A 27,058-nucleotide genomic window follows, 5' to 3' on the forward strand; every position below is an offset into this window, starting at 1 on the left:
TATATATATCTTACTATCATATACTATACCAAGAATCTAGAACTTTATTAACTGATTTTAGTGGAATCAAAAATAAAAATAAAAATATGTAATGTTATTTTTTCACATTATAAATAATTTTAAAATTTATTAATAATTTTCTGAATATTTTATATAAAAATATACATGATATTCTCTTGCATCTTATAACTTAAGATTGAACATCATGAATAATAGAAAAGTCTCTACAAATATCTTAGGTCATAATATTAGAAAATTTATTTTTTTATCTTTTTAATTAAAATCAAATGTAATATTAAATTAATTTTTTACGAGAAAAATTTTATTATAGTAATTAATGTTGAAATTTTTAAGTATCATCCTTTATTATATTACTGTATCACTCTTATATTATATTACTATACGGGTCTAATGTATTTTTATCTAATTTAATTTATAAATTTAGCGTATTAATTTATGTGTATTTATGTGTATATATATATAAAAAGTATGGTGGCGGATGACTGGTATATAAATAAAGTGATTATCTAAATGAGAAAGTTGTCCTGAAAGTTTGTCCGTCCCTCTATAAAAACGCATCTCCGGCGAAGGGGGAAATTGCGCTCTCCCGCTCCGGTCAGTGTCAGCTCGGCCTCCTCCCTCACCGCCGCCCCAGTCGCATAAGCGCTTCTCTTGTCCTCGCGCCTCTCTTCTCAGCTCATGCGCACAAGTCCGCTACCAGAGGCCAACCCTTCTTCTCCGACCCACGCCGGCGCGGTGGAATTCTGCCCGCCCCAGTGCCCGCCTTCTACTCAGCCGAGACCTCATCTCCCTTCAGGCATGCAACAGGATTCCCTTGCCTTTTCTTTTCTTGGTTTTCCAGTGAAAGATTGGATTTTAATTTGTCCAGATTAGGGAGCTTCTGAGGTCGCCCAAGTCCGAGGTAATTACTTCTCAAAATTGAGTTTTTTTTCCTTCTGCTCATTTTATCCAAGCAGGATTGCGTTGTTTGATGCGGTGCTCTTCGATAGGATTCATAATTGCAATCGTCTCTGTTGGCGTATTTGAAGGCGACACTGTTCATGGGCATCATTTTGTTTTTATGCAGGCCATCGGCCGAATAGTTTGGGTGGTTTCCGACATCTCGTGGGATTATGCATGATATCGTCCAGGAAGAAGATCCCTCCTTGCGATCTTCGTCACTAAATCCTTGGCATTTCAGCTGAAGGAAGTTAGACAACAAGTAGATCTTGGCATCAAGGGAAATGCAGACCAAATCCCGAGTTCAGGACTATTTTGACCAAATTCCTGACTCGTTGCTCCTTCTCATCTTCAACAAGCTCGCCGATGCCCGTTCCCTTGGCCGCTGCTCGGCTGTGTCTAAGCGCTTCAACTCCCTCGTTCCCCTTGTTCACGATCTGTTTGTCAAAATAGATCGAGTAGTGCCTGTTGATGGTGACTGTGATTTTGCAAGCCTTTCTTCACCTAAACCAAGCAACATCTTTGCCCATCTGTTAAAGCTCATACTACTCACCATCCTCAGACCATTTCATCACCTTCTGAGCACCAATGGTAGAAATAAACCTCTTTTCCCACAAGTCTCCCATCATTCCCCTTCTCGAGTCCTCAAGAATTTCACTCAAGTGCACAACCTGAGGATCGAACTACCTGCCGGTGATGTTGGAAAGGAGGATGGGGTCTTCTTGAAGTGGAGAGCCGAGTTTGGGAGCACCCTTCAGAACTGTGTGGTATTGGGTGGAACTAGGATTGAACATGAATCTACTAGCTCAGTGAATTTGCAAGGGTCAGTGGAAGAAGACAATGGGAGCCTTCCAGAGTCCTTCTATACGAATGGAGGGTTAAAGCTACGTGTCATTTGGGCTATCAGCTCGTTGCTCGCTGCGTCGACAAGGCATTATCTTCTCCATCAGATAGTCAAGGAGCACACAACATTGAGAAGCTTGGTGTTGACAGACGCGGATGGTCAGGGAACATTGACCATGGGAGTGGAGCAGCTGAAAGAGTTCAGAGAGAAGCAATTAGCACCCTCAGCATCATCGAATAGGACTCAGGTACCGGCAACAAAAATGAAGCTAAGATATGCTCCATACTTGGAGCTTCGTGAGAGAATGGGGGTGCAGGGAGCTACACTCATTGTCATCAAGCCTGTTGGAGAGGGCACTAGCTGTGGCTATAGTAGTAGCAAGAGGGAAATGGAGGCATTAAGCTGTGGCGCGTTCGATGGGCCGTTTCAAGCTGCTGTTAAGGCATTAGCGAAGAGGCGAACATACTTGTTGGAGATGAATGGTTTTTAGACAATTTTATCTCTTTGCTTGCTTATCTTTCTATGGCTTGCACTAGTTCTACTGGAATGATATGTCGCTCCTCTGTTAGAACATTTTCGTACACTAAGAACATCCGGTTCTGCAGCTTAGCACGTAATATCGATCGATTATCAGGTGTGAATTGTCATCAAGTCATACAAATACATTGGCATATTGAGTTGAGTTGGGTACTCTAGTGAAGAAGTGGTTGTCTTTGTTACATGAAAATTGTTGTTGTCCTGGTTTTGACTTCCCCAAAAACCTTCATTTTCTTGGAGCCTGTTGCTCTTTCCGGTTTGCCAGACTAAGTTTATCTTCTCTTATTCCTCAGTTTGTGGTCTGCATAGTTGTTTAGTTCTTGCTGAGAAAACATATGGCTCACCAATTATCTGATAGCTTGTAGTTTGAACAATTTGCAAAATTTATGATATTGTTAGACATGAAGCTGAACAATGCTGTTTCTGTTGTGATGATTTAGAGGGTGTTCATTTTCTACACATGAAAACTTGTAGATCATTTCATACCTGATAGATAGATAACCATTTTCTCTTCTTCGCATTGTGGAGCTGTGTTTGACAATTTTAAAGATCTTTGGACAGAAAAGCTTGATCTGGTTTCAGTAATGCGACTTGTCACTTGTGCCAGAGTTGTGAGTGTGCACTAATCAAATCAGCCATTTGTTTTTCTTTGGATAGAGTAAGTATTCATCTAGTGTAGTTGTATTACGAGGGCATACACGCGAGTATGAATGATTTATGCAATGAAATTCAATTCGAAAACAACACTTACCGAGTAAATCTGAAGTACAACTTATACATACGCAAGGTTATGGGCTTATTTTTGATAATTGTGAGTTACCTATCTTATCTATATCAAGATTATGGGCTTACATCAAAGTTGTAGGAACGAATATTTTGTAGATCGGCCTCTAAATATTCATAAGTTGCTATGGATTTACACAATAGGTGCATGGGAGAAGACCTTCTACCTCCCAAATTAATTGGACAAAACTTGGATACTTGAATTATGAAAAAAATAAAGTTAATGTTAGTCGATTCGAGTCCTACAAAAGATATGAAACTCGAACATGTTAAAATCAGTTGAATAATTAAATGTTCATTATTTAAACTAAAAAAAAAGGTTATATTAAAAAATTAAAAAGTTAATGTGTTTTCAATTAAATTTAACGGATTAATTAAATTTCAATAGAATTCAGAGCTTATAATTTTTTAAAAACAATTATAGAAATTAATTGTGATGCGGTGATGATGAAGGGCCCCATCTCGCTGTCACGACGGAGGTCAAAGTCAAGACGGTCAATACGTAGATGACATCGGTCAGTCGGGCGAAGTATGCCCCGACCAGGGAGAAGGCTCCGACCTACTGTCGCCTTTGACACAGGGAGCAATCAAACAACCGACGCTCAAGGGAGACAATGTGCAGAAGCCGAGCCGAGCGGCTACCCCACTCGGCCAGACAACAGAGCTTGATGTGCAGACTTCAACTTTGGCTAAGCGGCTACCCCGCTCGGCCTGGTAACAGGCTTCGGCCGAGCGGCTACCTTGCTCGGTCTGACAGCAGGCTTTAGCAATAACAAAGTGGACCTTCAATCGAGCAGACACACTGAGGAACAACGAGGTTCTGGTTGACCAGACGGGGCACTAGGGCAGCGGAATTCAGGCCGAGCGACCAATCCGCTCGGCCTAGCAATACACTCTTGATAATATTCAATGATATCCTTTTAGGAGTTGGTGTCGTTGACACCGAGTATGGAATGCCAGAAGATCGTACGACGGAAACTTGCACTGTCACTTCAGAGATATGTTCATTAAGGTACTGTGTCAGGAACACTTTACTGACAAGTTTTTTCAGAGGAAGCTTTGAGAAACGTGCTCACCTTGGGAAGCGTGCACACGTACTACCGAAACTCTATATAAAGGGGAGGTCCAAGAATCGACGGAGGTATGCGATATTCACTGTTTGTGCTACCATCTTCTTGTTGCTCCGCTTTATTTTTCATCGTCGGTGACTGACTTGAGCGTCGGAGGATCAACGTCGGGGACCCTTTCCCTGGCTCGGCACTGACGTGATCTGTATTGCAGGTCCATGCAAAGTCCACAGGAGGTCAACTTGAGTATCACATCCCAACTTTCTGTCTCTTCGATTTTCGGACAGGATCGAATTGTAAATTCAGATTAATTTAGAGGTCACTTTCTATTATAACCTTTTAAACGATGCTTGTTTTTTTTTTTTATCAAATATTGAATTTTTATAATCTAAGAAAGTTTTTAATCGGTGCAAATGGATTGAATTAGTTGATTGAGTTGATCATACTAGTTGGGTTGAATGAGATAAATGAGTCAATATGTTAATCATGTTGTAAAAGATAATTCGTTCGATTTCATAGCCCCTGTCAATATGTTTTTAATTTAATATGAAAAAGATAAATTATGAATAACTATCCATCATTAATACATATGGTAAGACATAACTAATAATCATATTATAATGGATAATACTTACGATGAGTGAGACATGATTTGATTTCCGATTTATCCCATTTCAAAACATATGAGGTCGACTTTAAAGGATAGTTAAGATGATGACTTTATATTTTTACCATCAATAAATAAGGATATATTACTAATGCCGGGCATTTTGATCAAATTGACTAAAATATTTGAGCTAGACAGGGCAAGCTTGACACGAAGGTTGACTGAACTGATCCGATAAGATGAACCAATTGAGTTAGTCATGTTGATTTGAGCGGGCAAATGAGCAAGCAAGTCAAACATTTCTTGTCGCTTCTAGTTTACTGTTGTAAATGAATTGAATAATATAAAAATATTAATATTTAAGTTTAAATTTTAAAAATATATGTGATATTTAAAATTATTTGAAAATATAAATAGTTTTAATTATTCGAAATAAATTCGAACTCGACTTCTTCGATAAGAACTATAATTCCAGTTTAAGTTATTGGACAGTCGATTTAAATTAAAATTATGTAAAAATAATTTAAATTCATATCTTCATTGGTGCATTGACCTTTTTATATATATAGTATTATCATAGGTGACGTGCACACGTTCCTTTAAACACGGACATATTTTCCCACATATCCTATAAAAAGATATATCAGAAAAGTATCTTTGATACTATACCTTAATAGGACATACAAATCCTTGACATGATCGTAAAAACTTCCGTTGTATTATTTACATATTGACCATGCCCTGTTGTCAATGGCATTATCTCTCAAAGGGATATTATGAGATATGGGGAGGCTCCATTGTTTGATCGAGTGGGGTAGTCGCTCGGCCGGGACTCTCTGCACGGTCGATCTCAGCTGCTCTTTTTCATTGTAATTTGGTTCCGCCAATTGTCTCTAATCCGACTGGACATAAGGTCCGGTCGACCTGATACTTGCTTAGTCAGTTGTGTGTCATCTAATGTTCTTTCTATATGATCCGTTGGGGAGAGTGTTCTATTTTGATGAGCTTCCTGACCGATTGACAACTAAAGTCAACCCCCCAATTGGCAGCTGAAGTCGGCCTCCGCTCAGCCCACTTTTGGTGAGCTTGTTAGTTCCATGGTGTTGATCGTCTTGACTTTGACTTCCATGTCAACTGTTATTTTCATCCTTGACCCACATTTTATGGGCCCCCTTATCACTGCATCATCATTATTATTTATTTATTTAGTTAGTACTGGGTATCCAGTTCGAACCGATTAATCCTAAGAGTGACCGATTCGGCTATAGAAAGTTTCACACTAGCAACTAGGATAAATCAAGAAGTGCTTATAGAGATACATTCAGACAACTAATATTCTTAACTCTACTTGTCACTAGAGGAAAAATACCTTACAGTATGCCACAATTGAGATTCAGAGATTAGATTATTTAGTTATATGTTGGAAAACCTAACCATTACATGATTGTCTTGGAGGTGACTAAAAAAATTATGAGTAATAATTAATATTGTCCAACTCAAACTGTAAAATATAGTTGGTATCTAGATAAATCACTACACATTTTATCCTAACAAATTAAAAACAAAATTCAACAACTGAATTCTCGATAATTTTAAATTTGAATGAGGAGAAGTTTATAAAAATTATGGGGTTTTTCTTTGGCAGTGATATGATGTATTATAGTGGTAAAAGATGATTATATTTGTCTCCCAATCTTTTTATTAATTTGTCCAAGAATTAATAGGGAGATGGTAATGATAATAAAAAGATAAATATGCCTCTAGCATCTCAGATAATTCATTATAGTATCAGAAGTAAATTATGGACGATTACTAACTAATAATAATAATAATAATAATAATAATAATAATAATAATAATAGTAGGCAGATGATAATAATAATATGTGATATGATACATTATATCCTATAATAAAATTGTATAATAAAGTTGGATTTATAAGTTTGGGTTCCGATTATCCTAAAAGCTCACGAACACGTGGGAAGCTCGGGCACCAACCAACCACGTGCTCACTTGAACGGTGAGGTGTCAGTGATCGCGGCTTCCTATTTAGCCCTAAAACCCTGCCGCTCCCCTCCTCTCGCGAAATGGGATCCTCCGCCAGCCATGCCGCCGCCCCGCCGTCTCCTGCGCCCGTCGCTCCTCCTCCGACGCCCCCCGTTGGGTTCGCTCATCTTCTTCCTCAGAATACGAAGGAAAATGGCGACGGCAAAGGTGCGCCAGCGAAGGTCGACTGGCTCGATCTACCCTGCCCTGTTCCCTACGAGGAGCTCCAGCGTGAGGCTTTGAGTGAGTTCATTCTCGATATTTGGTGTGCTGGCTCGCCATTCTCGATTTCCAGGTTGTTTTGATTCGCACACGTGTATCTTTCGATGAAATTTAAGTGAACTCACGGAGCTTCATGCATGTGCAAAGTTGCCAAAGTGTGTCTTTGTTTGGTTTTGTTGCGTGTGAAAGAGAAAATAGTCTACGAAACCGATCCATTGCGATATACTCCTTGGTTGACTTCAAAAATAATTTATATAACAACCTGACCTACTACATTGCCTTACTATACAAAGTAAGAATCAATTGATTGCATAGGCTAATTCGTATCTGTGTTCCTTTTACGTGACTGATGTGTAATCTTGTGGTTCCCCTCTAGCAACTCAGGGGGAGCTATTATTTCTTAAAAAATCTCTCTTGGAAGGACAACTTTGTTTCACAAATGATCTTGTATGTGTATTTTAACTCTTCATTAGCAACGTAAAATTTCTTTTGATGCTTTCCTTGGATGTGCACTTAATAAAATCTTGGGTGATTGTGTGTGATGCTATATAAAGTTTCGTTTTTGTTTGAGTTATGTGGGTCTTCTGCTAGCTCAAAGGATTGAGCCTGCTATATCACATGGTTCTTCTGAGCAATTAGTTGGACATTTGAAAGATACATATTACGGTGTTTGTAGATTGCCAAAGTTTTTGGACTTCTGGAATGTGCATCACCAGGGGCGTAGCCACCTTAAGGAGAGGGGGTGCGACCGCCCCCTCTCACATTTTATTAAAAAATAATATATATATATATATATAAAATCACTTTTGAGTAGTTAATTCATCATCATTCAATGTCGAAAATTAAAATTGATCATATATTTGGAAAGTTCATGATCTAAGTTATCTATTGGTACCATTTCTACCAGGAAATATCACGATTTGAAATGTTAAGTATTAAATTTTAAAAATAAAATATATAATAATAAACGGATGAACTAAATTGTAGGGCACAAAGTAAGGAAGCTAAATTAAAATTGAATCGAGTTTGAACTAAATTCAACAAGTAGATATGGAGATAAGTATTATGTTGGTTCAAATTGTAATTGATTTGAAGTTGAGTTATGTCCGAACCAAGTTTAATGTTTAAACGAGTTCAAACGATTTAAAAAGAATTAGGATATTTTGGACGAAACATTTCATTTTTTTTCTCTCTTTTCTCCCTATACATGTTACATCCTAACTGTACCGTACGTCACCCCTTCACCCATTCCTCTCTTTTATTTTTTTTCCTCTTCTTCCTCGTTTGCTTCTTCTCCTTCTCTTCTCCAACATTAGAAAACCTACAATTTTTTCCTCTCCTCTTCTAAAACACAAGAGCTTTTTTCTTCTCCTTTCTCTTCTCCAGCAAGAAAGAAATGTAACATCAGTTGCTGCCCTATTCTAGCAACAAGATCAAGCAGCCATCAACCCCCCTATCTTCTTCCTCTTCTGGTATTTTTTAGGATTTTATCGGCATGACAAAATAGTCATGTCTTGTCTTACCTTGCTCTCTTTGTATTATTGCCGAGCTCACCAAAACTAGTTAAGGTTGCTAACAAAGAAAGTAGAGTTCTCCATTTTTTACTTCTTCCTCTCTATTTTATCTTCTCTATTTTTCTCAAAATTAATGATCTTCCAAGAGTTGTAAGTTATTCCTTCCTCGTTTCATGAATTTTTGAAAATTGCCCCTCCTAATCGAAAATCCTGGCTACGCCCCTGTGCATCACTACTTTTCTAGAATGTTACCATATAGTCTGCTATGTGAATGCTAAATTGTAACTTTACTAGCATTATTATCTGTGCATGTGTGTGCTCATACCCTTCCTAATTTTGTTATCATGGGTCGGTGAAGAGTGTTCAATACTTGTTTCTTCACTATTTCTATGATAATTCTGCCTTGACTGAAACCAATCTTCACTATTCTGAATTATAATCTTTATCTCCATGTTTTTTTTGTTGTCATCATATGAAGATGTTTCTCTGCGTTTTTGGTCCGAGTGCTTATTTGTTCTTCTATCTTGGTTACTTCGACAGTCAAGTTTCTAACTATTTGTTCGGAAGATTAACCAGAACTATGGCTTCTATTGACTCTTTGCTACAATGCTAGTTATCGTGGTTTTAGTGAGTCCTAAGCCTTCTGATTTGTACAACCATGAGCTAAGTTATGGAAATAGTCATTTTTCTTACACGGGCAGCATGGGGGATATTGACCTTCTTTTTTCACAATGCAGAAGTTTCATTCTATTGACTGTCATTTTTTACTAAAACTTCATTGGTTGAGTACAAACAATGTGAGATATACATGTGTATAAATCTTATCTGTGCCATAGATTGACACATTAGGTTTGCTTAGGTGGTCATTGGATCTGATGGTTGGTCTGCTTCTCATTTTTCTGAGGCAAGAAGTTATCTTGCTAATTATAAACAGAAAAACACCTTTTTACTTTTTCATTCTCATCAACCTTTCGGAATCCATTATTTTCCTTTCATAAAAGCTAAAGAATTGGGATCAACTTGTATGTATAATGGGTACTTATTGGTCCAACCAAATTAAGCATTGAAATTTGATAACATATATCGATACAACTTGACCTGCTATTTATTTATACATTTTTTGTTACAGTAATTCTCTTCAGACAACGATTTGTGATGATTTGGTATGATGTAACTATAAAGAAACAATATACAACTAGAACAGGGACAGGGTCATTATAATTTTCAAAGCTAATTCCTCTCTCATGAACAACCTCGGTCGCGATGCAAAGTAAACATTTCTAAGCTGCATTTGCATATATTTCTCTTGAAAAGATAAATGAAGGTCCTTTAAATTTTGTTTGAAGAGACTAAAATTGAACCTACAGATCTGTAAATTTCAATTGTGATTTGGTGAAGATTATTTCGCTTTTGTTTCTCATTTAATTTTTAATTGGTATTCAGTGTCCTTGAAGCCAGAGCTCTTTGAAGGATTGCGTTTTGATTTTATGAAAATGCTAAACCAGAGATTTGCTCTCAGTCACAGGTATGTATTGGTGGCTTCAATTTGTCAGCCTTGACTATGCATTTACTTGCAAAATTTGCGTAGTGTTATCATGGGATCCACGGAGGTTCCTTCGCAGTCATCTGATGTTATTAAAGTTCCTTCCGCACACTATGAATTTGGTGCAAATTTTCTGGATCCAAAGGTTCATATTCTTTTACTATTTTAAATTGAAAATCTGCATTTTACACATAGATGTATCCTAATCAAATCTTTGATGGCACAATATAGTTAATGCTTATTGGAAGGGTATTGACTGATGGAAGGATGAATGCACGCGTCAGATGTGATCTAACTGATAATCTCGCTTTGAAGATACATGCTCAGGTCTGAATGTTAAATGCTTACTGCCCTAAAGTATTATGCCATTATCATTAAATATCTGTTTATGCTATATTGACAGCTGACAAATGAACCACATTTTTCCCAAGGAATGTTTCAATTTGATTACAAGGTAAGTTTCTTCTAAAAGTTTAATGAATTTATCAGTTTATTTGTTTTATCTATTGTAAATTCGCTTCAAAATGTTGCCCTGGCTATATGTCTGTTCAAAATTGCATCAGATGAATGTGACTCAAATAGTTCTTTCTTTAGTCTGTTTACACGGAGAGAAGGAATTATGAGAGAGAGGAAGGACCAAAGGAACTCATTTAAGTGAATTTAAAAGAAGAGTCAGAGTCAATTTTAATTTCCTTTTATAGTGTTTTCTTGGATGGGGAATTATTTTTTTATTTTTATTGCTTGATGGGTAATTAAATTTCACCATTCCTATCTTTGGCAAAAAGGCAAAAAAAAAGTTTTCAAATCTTTTCACTTCATTTCCTTCCAATTGGGTAGATATGAGAATTGTTGGCTTTGGAAAAATTAGATTGAATTAATTCCTTCTCTATTTCATCTCTCTCAGATACATTTAATCCATGCAAATCGTGGAAAAATTATATTTATGTTCCTTTATCTCAGTAATTCTTTTCCATCCTACTTCCACCAAGGGGTGACTAGTGAAATACTCAACAAGGAGGATATTGATAGGTTGCTAAACATGAAACCTTCTGTCCCACTAGCAACTACCTAAAAGCTCGCCTAGAATAATTTTTTTTGTTGAACATCTTGTTTGTCTTTCTAGTAAGAGGCTAAAGATTTTAAAGGTTGTACTAATATGGGCTGGCAAGGGCTAGACTTAAAGTGTTTTTACATCCGATTGAAACAACATGAGCTATACTAGGTATCTCTACTGGAGTAAAGAACAAATTTTTGTCAATAGGTACTGGATAGTTGGTTTTTGTATGAATGGTAAATTCTAGTTGTGGTATTTGTATTTTAAGTTCAATACCTAAAGTACTAGAACAAATTTGGTCTGATTAGAACTGGAGATGGTGACATAATGGGATTGGTGAATTGAACTTAAGGCCTAAATTAGCATTCAAGATGAATTATTTCCAAAGAGCAAAAAATATCTTGTCACACAAATCCACAAATCATCATGGTTGATGTGGAAAATATTCAGGAGTAATACACAAACAACAGTTTAAGAAAGGGTTGGAGATAGAAGAATGATTGCAAGAGCACAGTTCCATTTTTTTGTGAAAATTCAGGCAGATTTTACTTATTGCTGCTTGTTCTGCACTAGTGTCTGAGATGGTTCATTTCTTCCCATCTAAGAGAAAACTGAATTTTTTTGAATTGTCTCATTTATGAAAGTTTAATAATTGTTACAACTTGGAGTATGCCGTTTTCTACAATGCATTGTATTTCACTTGATATGGCATATGGTTTATGAAAATGCATTGCCCTTGTGATGTACCTGTGAGTGATGCTCTGGAAACTTTCCTTTCTGCACTCCTTTTGGCACATTTTTAACTCCATACTTTTGATGTTATAGTTGATGGCATTTTTTTCAATTTATTTTTAAATCTTTTCTTCTTAGAGTTACGGGGCTGTTTTACAGGGAAAGGATTACAGGTCTCTGTTCCAACTAGGAAACAATGCCTTCTATGGTGCCAATTATATTCAGGTGAGATTAGGTAAGGTTTTGACATGCTATATTTTTGTTACAAATTTGTATTTCTTTGTTCGTTTAAATAATTTTCTTATAACAGCACTATTAGGAGGGGTTTAGGCTTATTTCTTCTGCCCTGGTGTGGAGACACCTCATGGGCAAGACCAAACAAATAATTTTCTTGTTGATGTAATTATTCATGCTTAGTAAAAGAGACAAGTAAATAGGTGAATCTCCAAATTTTTTTAGAAAATTTGTTTAATCTCCCTACGGATTCGTTCTCTGATTAGAATTGTTAAATAGCAGGTTAAATCAATCGAAAACCTGGGCAGTTCCCTTCTACCTGTGTCTGTACTTCCCAACTTGCTTTGAGAGATCCTAAAATCTCACGGCAACTATAGTTTTAGGATCTCTTGATCTTCCTACCATCTACTACTTCTTGAATGTACTGATCTTCTTACATTGCACTAACTCTTTCACAAATGACCATTTTTTTATATTTTAATGGAAGACTAAATGAAGTTAGTTTGCATGATAGTTTAATTATTGTAATTATTATTTTGGAACCTCTGCGCTTGATCTGATCCATTGCATTATTTTTTTTTAAGTTAATACTTTTCCACGATATCAAATTCCTTCCTTGTCAAAGGGCTTTCTGTTGGGAATTTGCTCAGAGTACACTGAAAGTGGCCTCAATTTCAATATAATAGGCCTTTGCTTGGGGCAATCTTGAGGTACCAAAATCCCTTTTGGAGATGCTTCCAATGACCCTAACATTAACACTCAGAATCAAGGAGATATCTAGTTTATAAGTAGTATTCAATTTGCTAACCAATCCATGATAGTGATGTAACATGATACAAGCCTGTTCCCTGGCCAACAATCTCAGGAACTTGCACTGTAGCTGGATAAATCCATGTACATCAACTGGCATTTGATGTGATTTCCATTCCTCAATCTATGATCTCACAAGAAAGAAGAAATAATTTCCATAATATAAATATTATAACTGATCAAATGAAACAGTGGGATAAGGCCTCTTTTATAGGTTTGATAACGGTCAAATCTTATGAAACTAGTTATAGATATTTGCTAAAATTAGTATAAAAAAATATTTCTTTAAAATTAGATGAAGAATCAATCTATTTTACCGAATTGGTTTTATTTTTTAAAAATATACCTTTTATTTAGTTTTTTGATGCACCATTCTTCTATATTTATAACTTACTCTTTACGAGTTGCTTGAGCCTTTCTATTATCAAGGGATGTTATCTTCTTTTTCGTTTTGGAAAGACCAAGCATTAGCTTCATCTTCATCCTCTTCATTATCATCCTTTTGAATGAACAGTGAAATGCTGCAAATTACTACAAGGAGGAAACTTTCTCCGTCTTAATTTTATCCACAAGTCTTGAAATGCTAGCGCTGAAGATGAGAGTGCTAAAATTGTGGCTCAATGAGCACAAATTGTGAATAAACTAATAGACAAAGATGGAGGCTCTAATGTCATTAAGTGATGTGCAAATGAGTATGCAAATTAAATACATAAACATTAGAATCACTTTTTTCTTCTTATAGTATGAGATAGTGGAGTAGACATGAAGGCTTTTTGGATTATCTATGATATTGCTTAAACTTAGGAATGCAAGAACATAATTTCCTACTTTTAACCTTGTAGTGCTACATCAATCCATACTCTATAGTAATTATTATTCGGTACTATTTGCCCTGGTCGATGGAATTCTATATTTGATGTAAATAGTCAAGTGAGCATGAAACTTAAGTAGTTAAGAATGGATACTGACCAATATGCCTTTAGAGATCTATTCCAAACATTTATCATGTAGCAAAAGGGATCCTAATTTTGATTTTTCATCTATTTATTTAATTTAGTTTGCTCTTTTGGTCTCTTAAGATACTATGAAGTATTTGACAATTGTGAGTTTAGGTCATGGTTAGTGATGTACTAAATTTTTCTTAACAAGTGCAAATCATTAGATCTTTTTCAGTTAATTTTGGGGCTCGATTAAAGCCTCTTTAGTCATAGGAGAAGGGTCACCATATGGGTCAGAAGTCTTTTTCTTTTATATGGTGAGTAAAGTTTAAAAAGGTGAGGATAGGTGGTAGACGGTTGCCTACTGCATAATATCTAGATGGATGCCTTTGTGAGTGCCTAGGTGTTCAACATTAAAATAATATTTGAGACACAAAAGACAGACAGCGAACAACTTTAATATCTGAGATGCAAATGCATAACAGAAACTGGCGAGGATTTAAAGAGGCTCAAGGTTGCAAATATAGCTAAGAGGAGAGTTTTTATGGAGAAGCGTGTAATAGTATGGGATTATATTCCTAATGGAGGGATAGATGTACAAGACAATAGTTTTATTTACATCAATTTTAATTCAAACATTGTTTATCACTAATTTGAAATCCTCCTGCTAGTCTTGATGGAAACCTTCAACATTCTTGTAATTTGATAGAACTGCTGCTGTTGTTTCTTCAGGTAGAATTTTAAATTTTGTACAGTCCAATTTAATTTGTTAAATAGAACTTCCAATAGTTGTTTGACATGGGATCTCAAGATTCTGTGGACCAAAAATGTAATGAGATGAGCTTTTTGATTCACTGTTTTACTACACATTATTGTCTACGACTTTCTAACCTTTTCTTTTCTGTTCATTGCAGAGTGTCTCACCTAATCTGTCCCTCGGGGGTGAAATCTTTTGGATTGGTCACCAAAGGAAGTCTGGTATTGGTTTTGCTGCTCGATATAACACAGATAAGATGGTATATTCTCCCTCCCTACTGGAGTTCTCTGCTGTTATTGATCATGTTTAGCTAAATTATCTATTTCTTACCTGTTTTATCATAAAATTATCATGTTTATCTTGGTAATTTACAGTTACCATGGTTATGTTACCTGTTGTCCAACTCATTTTTTTTTTTAAATGACTAGGTAGCCAGTTGTGTAGTATACAACTTGCAGAAAACATACTTACGTTTTCTAGTAAGGGTATAATCATGCCCCAAGATTTTGCCATACTATTTCTTGTTTTGCACAGTCATTTCATTGAATTTTAATGGGATTTGGAACATGAGCTGATGCCTCTATCTTATGATTTCGTTCTTAGCTTATAATATCTATAAGATATTTCTTTGGATAATGCCATTCTGATGAATTTTAGTGGGATATGAATCATGCCTAGACACTTGGATTACTGCGCCTGAGATTTCATTCTTAGCTTACAGTAACAAGATGTTATGGGCAGGTTGCGACGGCACAAGTTGCCACCACTGGAATTGTTGGACTAAGTTATGTTCAAAAAATTTCTGAGAAGGTTAGTACTTTTACATTCAAAATAGCTTGCCATGAGATTATTGTATCACCAGATTACCAGTATCTCTGTACCTTGCAGGTTAGTCTTGCATCTGATTTCATGTACAATCAGATGTCAAGGGATGTTACTTCAACATTCGGTTATGATTACATCCTTCGTCAGGTAATTAATTGTTTAATAAACTCAAACTTTGTTTTGTGTAGAACTGGTTGTTTGGTAGAAAATGGCTTGCTGAATTCCTTTGTCATGTTGTAGTGATTGTGGTATTATTCATTTTGTGTTGACTATTCTGTCCCAAGGTATCAGAGTATGAGCCGTATCGTGGATGTTTATTTGTTACATGATCTTCACTAGCAGAGTAAATTTGAAATGTGAATTATAAAGCAGAAACATATAAAATCTAGTTAAAGGCGACCAAATAAAACTTTATCTAACATAATCAAGATGATTTAAGAAATCCTAATATCTGATACTAAGAAGAGTTGCTAAAATTGCAATATTTGACTTGCATATAGTTAGAGTAAGATTCTGGTAACTGAACCCAAATGGCGGCGGCACAAAAATGGTTGATTTTGGTATGAATCTTGAAACCTAGAGGATTTTCCCCTCCCTCCCCATCCCACTAATTGGTGGGACCTATTGGATTGGTCTGCCCCTACTTTAGAATAATAATTATGCTTCACCCCAGAAGACAGACAAAGTTCTTTAATTTTCAGAGCTGAATTCTGTTCCTAATGTCTGTTGCTATGAGCATTTAAACATTGGGTTATTAACAACAGATTCAATGTTCTTCCAATAACAGCAAAAAGTACAATAGGTTTTCATGTCAAATTCTGAGCTATATGACAAAAGAAAAATATTTCAATATTTCAAAAATCCTGTTCAAAGTTCCAAATCTCAAACTGTGCTTAATTCTTAGTTTCGGTCAAGGTTCTAAAATTCGCTAGGCACTAGTCGGGCGGCAGACCAGCGCCTAGGCGGGGACTAGGCGCCGCTAGGCGGATTCCTCGGTATCCCTTGTTTCATGTGGACTGTGGACAATGTCATATGCAAATCTAAATGTTGTCTTAAACAATTTCATAGCAATGAAGATCTAACTATGTATGCTGAAATAAATACATACTTTCCAATACCAAAAAATGAAAAACTATAAAAGAAAACTAATAGTTTTGTGCAAAGGAAATATACTAGGCTTAGTAAATATGAGTAAAAGAAACAGTTAAACAATAGAGCATGCAGCAAGTTATCATAATCATATAGTAAACAGTAGAACATTGGAAAATAGTAGCAATAGTTCAATTCAAGATTACAATGCATTGTGAACTAGTAACCACTAAGCAAAATATAATTGTTAAATAACATAAATCATGTCTTAACAAAATGAGTTCAAAATTACACAACTAATAATATCTCATAGACTCATATTTATTCTGTTTCTTCTTCTCCATAATTTTCAATAACTTGTTTTTCATCGGACATAAACTCAATATCATTATTGTGATCCTCGTCTTCTTCGGATTCAAAATCATCTTCATGGAGTTCTCTCACTCTAGAGCTTCTTCGGGGTTGTAGATTTTCATCTGCTCCACTTGCTTCATCAACCATTTGCCAAGTGAGCTCGGAACCTAGTTCAACTTCATCATCTTCCTCACCATCCACAATTCAACCTTGTGCATTTGAAGCATCTTTTGCAAGAAGGACATCAACATTTCTTTATTTTTCTCTTTTTTGTTTGTTCAACAATCTAGCATTAAATTGGACAAATACTAGATTGTTCAACCTGTTGGCATCCAACCTATTTCTTTTCTTTGTGTGAATTTAAAAAAAAACAGAGAAAGTAAATACTATAGTTAGTACCTGAATATAGAGTATAGACGTTAAAAATTATAACTAATTTAATTAAAGAGTAGACTGAAAGTTTAAAACTTACTCCTTCAAATGTACTCCAATTTCTTTCACACCCAGATGAACTTGTAGTTAATGAAAGTATCCTCAATGCCACCCTTAGCAAGTTAGGTGTGTGAGCACCGTATGTACTCCACCATGCACATGGATCAAATGTGTCATCATTTTTTTCACATGCTTTTGCTGCCAATGTTTTTCCAAATAACCCAGTCTTATTTTTATATTTTGGAAATTCTTTGTTAATAATTGTATCTTGTAGATCTAACTCATTGGCATGCAAAGTTTCCATGCATTCAAAAATCCCCATCGCGACCTCCTCATAAAGAGCAATCGAACTATCTTTGTAGTAAAAATAATGATTCAACAAAAATATAGCGGTATGCAATGATGTATCAAGTCTATCCTTCATTTTTGACTCAATAATGACTATGATAGGCTGATAATTTGATTCTATGTTATTCAGAGCCACCTTGATATCTTCTTTAGCTTGAAGAAGCTCCCCATATAGAAACCCCATCGATGGTTTTCTATCTCCATCTACCAATCGAAGAACTCTTACCAAAGGAACAAATATTTTCAAATAAAGTGTCACACCATTCCAAAAACTCATGCTCATCACTGTAGAGTAAGCCAATTTTCCTTTGTTTGTTTTTGACCATTTACATTTCTCCCACATATCACTTGTAAACATGACCCTTAAACTAGCTTTTTTTCAATCAAACTTTGCAATGTGAGGAAATTTGATGCAAACCTGGTAACTCCTGGTCGGACTATGTCTCTCTTCTTTGTGAAACTTCTCATCAATGATAAAGTCTTATAGTGAGCATAGATGAAAATGGTAAAAGCCTTGGATTACTCAATCACATTTTTATGTCGTGGAAGTTTGCCAATACTTTCAAGCATGAGATTAATAGTGTGAGTTGCACATGAACTCCAAAAGATCCCGGGTCGTTTTTCTCTCATCAATTTAGCGACAGCCATATTGTTGGTGGCATTGTCTGTAACAATCTAAACAATATTCTGAGCTCCTACTTGTTCAACACACTTGCTAACATACTCAAAAATAAGTTCAGCTGTATGCGCCTCCTCTGAAGACTCCTTAGACTCTAAAAATGTAGTACTCTCCTTGCAATTAACACACAAATTTAAGATGCTTCTTTTTCTATCACTCCATGCATCTGTCATGATCGAGCATCCATTTTTTGCCTATTCTTCTTCATGTTTTTTCAGCAATTGTTTTGTTCTTTCAACTTCGGCTTTCAATAGTGGCTCCCTAAGTTGATATTGAGTTGGAGGCTTGAATCTTGGTCCAAATTGACCCGCTGCCTCCATTAGTTGCTTGAAGCTATCATTATCAACAGCATTGAATGAGATTCCATTTTCATAAACCCATCTCCCAACATATTGTTGAACTTGTTGAGTTCTCTCTTTGAAAAGTGCCTCATTTATATTTTTTTGGCGAAGCACTTTACTTCCACTGGAGCTTGCATTTTCTGGAGCAATTGCCGATGCATATCTATCCATGGGGCCAAGTGGAAGAGGTTTCTTAATTCCATCCATCCCTTCAATTTCAAGACCTTTTTCTTCATCTAGAGAAATAACCACCTCTGCTCTACAACTTTGTTCTTCCATTATTCTGTTCTTCTTTCTGTTCCTCCCTTCTAAAATAGTCTGTTTACACTTATTTTTATCTTCTTGAGATGCTTTTCGACAACTAGATACATTTCCAGGGATATTTCCAATGTGCTCCTTTAACCTATACACTCCTCCTAACATGGTTTTTCCACGTAGCTTGCATTTAATTTTGTCGAGATTTTTAGGATCAATCAATATCCCAAACTCCCATCCGATATCGTTTGACTTTCTTCTAAGTATTCCGGATTCGGGTTGAGTGATAGATGGTGTCGAAGATGGATTGCTTGCCATTATGATAACAGATAACCTGAAAAAATTATATATAACAACTTAACAAGTTAACAACATAACATGATAATCAAATTTAATTATACATTTTTACTATACGGCTATACTAAACGATACAAAATAATGAAATATAACATTAACAAGTCTAAGAATATTTTTTATATATCATTATATCTTAATCTAACTAATAAAATTTATTAGATAATAGATATTTGTTTAAAAAATTAAATTTAAAATATATTTTTTATATTTTTAAATCTGTTTTATACTTTTATATATAAATTAATAATATTTATTGGAATTTTTAAAAATTTAATTTAATTTTCATATTTTTAAAACTGATTTATATAAATTAATAATATTTTTTAGAATTTTTAAAATTTTAATATAATTTTAATATTTATAAATCTGATTAATATAAATTAATAATATATAAAATTTATAAATACGATTTATATAAATTAATAATATATTAATATGTATTATGTTTTTTTAAATTTTATTTTTTTTATATTTTACTTTTATATATATATTAATAATATATTGATATTTATTGGAATTTTTAAAAGTTTAATTTAATTTTCGTATTTTTAAAACTGATTTATATAAATTAATAATATTTATTAGAATTTTTAAAATTTTAATATAATTTTAATATTTATAAATCTGATTAATATAAATTTTAATATATAAAATTTATAAATACGATTTATATAAATTAATAATATGTATTATATTTTTTAAATTTTATTTATTTTTATATTTTTAAATCTGATAAATGATAATTCAAAATATTTATAATGATTTTTATTTTTTTTAAATCTGTTATATAAATTAATATTTAATAATATTTATTAAAAAAATTAAATCTATTATTATTGAATCCTATTAGCCTTTATGAACCGAACCCTACCCTATTATTGAAATTATCTCCGTTAGGAATTGTTTTAATTTATTAATTATTAAATAAAATAAAATATAAATACAAAATAGCGAAAAAAAACGCCGCGACATCGCGACGCCACCGGACGCCATCGACGCCTCGCGGGAGGCCTCCGGCGCCGCCGGAAGCGTCGCCGGACGAGTTCGGTGGTCTGGCGAAGTCCGGCGTTACTTCTAGCGGCGCCGGTAACATCACGGAAAGCTTTTGGCGCATCGCGATGCTACCGGCGTTGCTGGAAGCAACGCCATACTTCGCCGGACGCGTCCGGCGATGCTTCCGGTGGCGTTTGATGCCCTGCGACTCGTCCGGTGTTGCCGGAGAGTTGCCGCGACGACGAAGAAACAAAAAAAAAATGAACAGAACAAGAAAACAATAAAAACTCACCGGAAGTTCCAGGCCGCGAGAAGACGTAAGTCGGCGATGAAAGAAAGAAGATGAAGCGCTAGCCTTCGCAAATTTGATTTAGTGATAAAAAACGTACCTAAAATTCCTAAGCCCGCCGAAGTCCGCGTTGGCCGCCGAAGCCCGCCGAGGGCCGCCTAGGTCGTTTGCCTGGCTGGTTTCCGGCGCGGCCTGCCTCCGCACAACGCCTAGGTGGCGCCGCCTAGGGCGAAATTTAGAACATTGGTTTCGGTCTGAGATTGGAATAATATTAATTTGATATTGTATTGATATTTCAATATATGGTACCGGTGATGAATTTAACATGGAAGGAAATGAAGTAGATCTCAAACTGTATTATTCCGTCTGGAATAATATAATTTTGACATTCTGTTGCATGAACATAAGTTTAAAAAATAACATTATTTTGACTTGTGTTGTAACATGCTAAAGGGTTCTGAGTAATATTGAGTTTAAATAATATATCGGATAGATACTTTTTAATCATGTCACCTGATATATCAGTATGAGATTTTCTTTTTCTTGTTACTCTTTTCGTTCTAAATTTTGGTTCTAGCAAAACTTACCTATCATTTTGTTCCCACGTCAGATGATGAATAGCATGCAGATGCCATAATAAGGTTGATCTCAATTGACCTTGTGAACTTGTAACATTAATATCTGAGCTCTTCCATTCATTTTCTGCAGTGCCGTTTACGGGGGAAAATTGATACCAACGGTGTCGTGAGTGCCCTTCTAGAGGAGCGGCTTAACATGGGGGTTACTTTGCTTCTTTCCGCCGAGGTGTGTCGCTTGTCCTTTACCCTCGCACTTCTCTTACTACACAGAACAACTGCATTTCCATTTCTCCATCTTGCCAAACATGCATGTCACCTTGTACCGACCGGATTAATTGTTGCCGCAGATTGATCACGCGAAGAAAGATAACAAATTTGGATTTGGCTTGACCGTCGGAGAGTGAGCTACTCGGAGAACATGTAGCCTGGTTCTTCTTCCGCCTGGTTGTTGGATTTGGTGGCAGGTTTTAGGGTTTTCCCATGCAGGCTTTATATATGCCAATCCATGGAATGGAACAGCTAAGCCTGATAGGAAGAAGAGGTCCTCTTCTATTTTCCATTTTTTATCTTCTCCTTTTTCATGAGTCGATTAACAGCAGATCACTGAGGGATTCAGTTGCCATTACATAATGGCTCATTAGTCGGCCATGATGTTTTTGTTCATCATTGGTGGAACCAGCCTAAGATTTATCCTTTTAGTCCATGAAAATGTGTTAATGAGCCTCACTTCTCCCTTAAATAATGACACGAAAGCAAGAGGGAACAGGGCAAAATACAAAGAGCTTGATGAGTGAAACCTTCTAACCTATTTTGCTTAACATGATCTTTCAAGGCTCTCATATCTTAAGGTCTTTAGCTCCGAGCTTAATGAACTCCTTGAGTAACTTATTTAAGCAACACCTTGATTGAAGTCTCTAGCTCTCAAGCTCATTTAGCTCTTCTTTGAGTTACGGTGCTCCAACGCACTCGATCTAAGCTAAGCTCTTTAATTTGAGCATGTATCTACATGACCTTTACTTCTGCAACTTAATTCCAGATTCATCTACTTCCATGCGCCACTTGATCTAGGTCTTTGGCCTTGAGCAACTTAATTTCATATGCACCAAGTCCATGCACATTTAATGCCAAATTAAATCACAAAGCACACTTAAATTAAATCGTAAAATTATCAGGGGGCATTTAAAAAGCACCAATTAAAATATGTCAATTAATAACAAGTGTGGGATTACACACACTAACTCCTTTAAGATTTTGCTATATCATTATAAATTAAACCTTTTTACTAATATTTATAAGTGAACAAAATTATTTACAACGTGTCAAAAGGTGAATCTGTCACTTTGTCGGTCTCTTTAAGATAGTCTCGTACTTCTTCAAAGGAGGTAACTTACGAGGATTTCATCTTCATCTACAAACAATAGTGCATAAAGAAGGGAGACAACTAGCAGGGCATTTCATCGTTGGAGATCAAATTCCGGACTTAGAACATCCATATCAAATTCTTTGAACATAAATTTATTTTAAAATTTATATTTTATATAATTTTTTTTACATATGTTATTCTATCTATTTCCTAAATTTAAATTTTATAAATAGTATATTTTTTAAATTTGGAAAATGAAATACATTGTCTAAATATTAAAATATTATTTAATCTATTTCTCAGTCTCCCCTTCTACCTTTGTCATTTCATAAATAATATAATAAACAAGTATAGGGGGCAGAGAAAACAATTAAAAAGATATAATAAATTAGAGGAAAATTGATATATTATTTAATAAAAAGTAAATATTTAAATTTAATAAAGTAGTTTTTTTATTTTAAATTTTATTTAAATTTTAGATAGAAAATCTAACGTAACATGAATCTTTAAGTTATATGTGACAACACCACTCATCAACCATCAACCATACGTGGACAACAAAATTGTTTACGCCTTGGAGTTGCTTGTTTATCAAATTAACACTCTCAGGGTTATGGTGTAGTAGTAGGGTATTCAGGTTGTTGGGCTTTTTGGTTATCCGTCACAAGCGCTTCCCTTTTTATTCTAGTGGCTGGTGGAAAATTTTCGTGGAGTCGGATTGGTCACTCGAGGGCTAGCCAAAGAGGCTAACTAGATTTATCCTTTTTATTATTTTTTTCTTATCAAATTAACATTACTCAACTCAAATTTTTTTTTTGTCTTTTTTGTTTTATATTATATTTAGGGTGTGTTTGGCTAGGGGTTATCCATCCAAGGTTTTCAATGAAAATCCTATTTGGTTTAGGTAATCGGTGATTCCTGAGTAATGATCCATGTCCAATATGTCAAAAAAGGCATATGCAACCTAGAATTAGAAAATCTCGAAAAAGTGATATTTTTCTTCATTCCGAGATTAACAAAATTTTTTAGCAAAAAATATTCTCTAATATTTATAGTTTGGGACAAAAATATCTATAATTTTTTTCTAACAAAAAATTCATTTTAAATTATAAAAACTAAATAAAAAATGTGATATATATATAGGAAAGTTAAAAAAAATGAAAAGTTCAAAAACAAAAAAATAAAATAAAAAGTAAAATTAAAAAATAATTTGTATGGTTAGTTTTGTAATGGAAGGTAATATAATAAAATATTAAATTAGACTGTAAATTAAAATTTTGAAGTAAATAAGTTTTTGTTACATTACTTAATTGAACTAAATAATATTATATTATGTTTTATTTCCTAAAATTTTAGTTATGTGATTACTTGATAATCACGTAACTAAAAAATATGGAACCGTCACATCAGCGGCCCCCCTAGAGCCGGTCCCACGGATATGGAGGGAGATAAATGCAGGTACACAATGATAATCACGTAACTAAAATTATATAGATGAGGGCAACCACAATGATGTTATAATGGGGTGTTATAATATCCCGTGATGTTAAACATCATTGTATAGAAGTGTTATATGCGTTCAAGCAAAGTGGGGTGGGCCAACCCCTAGCTGACCCACCCCATGTGCATTTTTTTAAAAAATTATTTTTTTATTTTATTTATTAAAAATTATAAATCTGCTTGCATGATTAAAATAATAATAATAATTTAAATATTTTAAAATATATTTAAAATATATTTATATAATATGATATAATTTTTATACTGTAGGACTCATAAATAATGAACGTTAATATTAAAAGGAATATGAGTAAAAGAGATATATTGTTATAATGATAATGTGACAACGGACTCTATACTTTTTGATAAGGTAGTGGGTGTTATAATGATGATTGGATATTCTTATAATTTGAATCATACCCTCTTAATTGACAACTCAGCTTTATTTTAAAAATGGGTTATATTCCATATAATTTAAAAATTCATTTTCAATTAAAAATATTTTGGGCTGAAAAATATGTATAAGACATGTTTTTTTAATAATTCGATGAATTTATTCTTTATACTTTAAGTAATATTTTAAAATCCTAGCATAATAAAATTGTGGGTAAAAAGTAGTCATTTTATAAAATAACATCTCAAAATAATTCAAATTATTAAAAATATATAGATGACCATATATAGTTAAATAAAATTATATAAATGGAAATTTACCACATATAGATTTGAAAAATTTACAAATCACACGTATACTTTGAGATTGACTAAAGGATAACTGATTTAAGTGACTTTTTTTTGCTATATCCCTCCCATTAATATTAATGTTTTGTTTACTTGAAAGTGCGGATGTAGAAGGAAAAGTAATATATGATGAAAAATTATTCTTGGAGAAAAAGAAAAGAAAAGTAAAAAGAAATTTTTCATTTACATATTTGTTTATTTTGATAAAGGAAGATGGATAATAATTTTGTAAATAAAAAATGATACATGTATCATTTTTTAGGTACATGTTATAATTTTATAAGTTAAAAAGGGTACATGTATCTTTTTTTGGTATACGGTATAATTTTGTAAATAAAAAAGGGTGCATACTTCATTTATTTTTTCCTCCGCTATTTTCTGGCCGATTTTGAGATGATCAATTTTGGCTCCAAAACTATTCACCGATGGATTGCATTTCTCTTCCCTCTTAAAATTTTAATGGCGGAAACTTTTCCACTGCATAAATTTTTCCTTAATTCTACTTTCCGCTCTCCCAAGTAAACTGACCATAAGTGGGTGTTTGGTTGATGGATTGGGAATGAGGGAATGGAATGATAGTTAGAGATATTGTTTGGATTGTCTGTTTGAGAATGATAATTTGAGAATAATTTCTAGATTTATGGAAATCAACCAAAACTATATAACTAGGTGAGTTTCAATTCCATTTCCATTCACATTCCACCTTATCATCAAACTTATACTCATAGTCATTCCGGTCATTTAACCAAACACTATATAACTTTCCACGCGTCAGTTTCCAATGCATCCGAACCACATTTGAAATGTTTAAATTTTAAAATAATTTCGAAGGTTTGGATGTGTTAGTTAGAGCCCTAGAGCCAATCATTTGATGATTGTATTATGGACTTGTTGTATCATATTCTTATATAAATAAAGGTATTTGTTTTTGGTTATTATACTTACTTGTATTGGTGCCAAATAAACTAAGTATAATAGCGTCCTTGAGTAGTAGGTTCTCACCTATATCAATTGGTTAGTTGAACCGATAGTGAGATGATATAGGGAACACTACTCTTAATCATTCCTAGTCGAGTATTAACATTCAGGGACAATGTTAATGTAATAAGACTAGCATGTAGGTCAACTCGATGACTTGATCTCACAAGTCATGGATATAGAGATATCAAGTTGACACATGGGTATGCATTGGAGAATGTATACTGAATGACCCGCCATAAGAAAGTATCATGGATCGTTATATGAGTGTCATATACTTTCTCATGTGACTATTAGTATGACTATTAGTCCTTAGACCTGAAGTCACCATGGATCCCTACATAAGGAGTTATGTACTTTGGTTTCGTCAAACGTCGCCCATAACTGGGTGGACTATAAAGGCGATTACTGGGTATGTAACGAATTATGCAGAGGGATGTGAGTGATGTAGATGAGATCTATCCCTCCTATATGACGGGAGAGACATCGATATTCTTGATAGAGTGAGACCACGAAGTGCATGACCATGCCCAAATGAGTCAATATGAGATATTGAGCTCATTTGATTTAGTGAGTCTACTTGGAGTTCAAGATTTAGTTTGATCAGAGGATGACACGGTCTATGTCTCACATTGATCAATCTAGATGTCTAGGATAGAATGACACTCATATATTGTGAGGAGTCACAATTAGTAGTCACAAGGTGATGTTGGATCTCAACATTCTTGTAACTTAGGTAGTAATGATGTGTTGCTAGATACCGCTCATTACTTATGCTCCTAAATGGGTTTAGGGGCATTGCCAACGTTACAAGAACCTATAGGGTCACACACTAAGGACAATTAGATGGAGATTAGGTTCATATGATGAACCAAGAGGATTAGATTCACTTGATGAATCAACTTGGATTAAGAGTAATCTTAATTGGGCTAATTGAGTTGGACTCAAGTTAATTCATGTGTTCAATGAGTCTAATTTAGATTATGACTCATTGAATCAATTTAATTAAATGAATTATATTCATTATATTAAATTGGCTTGAATTAAATGGTTGTATTAGATCAACCATGAGATAGATTAAGTCAAGTTTGACTTGACTTGAGAGGAAGATGAAGAGTCAAGTTTGACTTGACTTTATGTCACCTCATTGGTGAGTTGGCAAGATGTGGACCAATGATGATGCTCCACATCATCATGGTTACTTAAGTGTGTGCCACATCATGGAGGTTACAAGCCTCCTTTCCTTTTAATGTGGTCGGCCACATTAATTGTAAAGGAGTTACAATTG

At 34.6% G+C, this 27,058-nt stretch overlaps 2 protein-coding genes across 3 annotated transcripts; both read left to right on the plus strand.

The window, feature by feature from the left end:
- Positions 1-545: 545 nt before the first annotated feature.
- LOC122040889 (F-box protein At5g46170-like) lies at positions 546-2,455 on the plus strand. Of its 2 annotated transcripts, none has more exons than XM_042600371.1 (2): positions 546-922; positions 1,011-2,455. In XM_042600371.1, exon 2 carries the CDS (start codon positions 1,245-1,247, stop codon positions 2,292-2,294), a length of 1,050 nt encoding a protein of 349 aa, XP_042456305.1. In that variant the 5' UTR covers positions 546-922; positions 1,011-1,244; the 3' UTR covers positions 2,295-2,455. The 2 variants fall into 2 exon arrangements, with proteins under 2 accessions (XP_042456305.1, XP_042456304.1); XM_042600370.1 differs by having other exon boundaries at positions 1,088-2,455.
- A 4,399-nt stretch (positions 2,456-6,854) lies between these two features.
- LOC122040890 (mitochondrial import receptor subunit TOM40-1-like) lies at positions 6,855-22,006 on the plus strand. Its single transcript, XM_042600372.1, has 11 exons — positions 6,855-7,087; positions 10,024-10,105; positions 10,169-10,268; positions 10,355-10,450; positions 10,527-10,577; positions 12,069-12,134; positions 14,806-14,907; positions 15,390-15,458; positions 15,537-15,620; positions 21,319-21,414; positions 21,536-22,006. The coding sequence occupies exons 1-11, from the start codon at positions 6,886-6,888 to the stop codon at positions 21,590-21,592; spliced, it is 1,005 nt and encodes a 334-aa protein (XP_042456306.1). The 5' UTR covers positions 6,855-6,885; the 3' UTR covers positions 21,593-22,006.
- Positions 22,007-27,058: the final 5,052 nt, after the last annotated feature.

This window comes from Zingiber officinale, chromosome 2A (genome assembly GCF_018446385.1).
Source record: "Zingiber officinale cultivar Zhangliang chromosome 2A, Zo_v1.1, whole genome shotgun sequence".
In the NCBI taxonomy this organism is placed as follows: domain Eukaryota; kingdom Viridiplantae; phylum Streptophyta; class Magnoliopsida; order Zingiberales; family Zingiberaceae; genus Zingiber; species Zingiber officinale.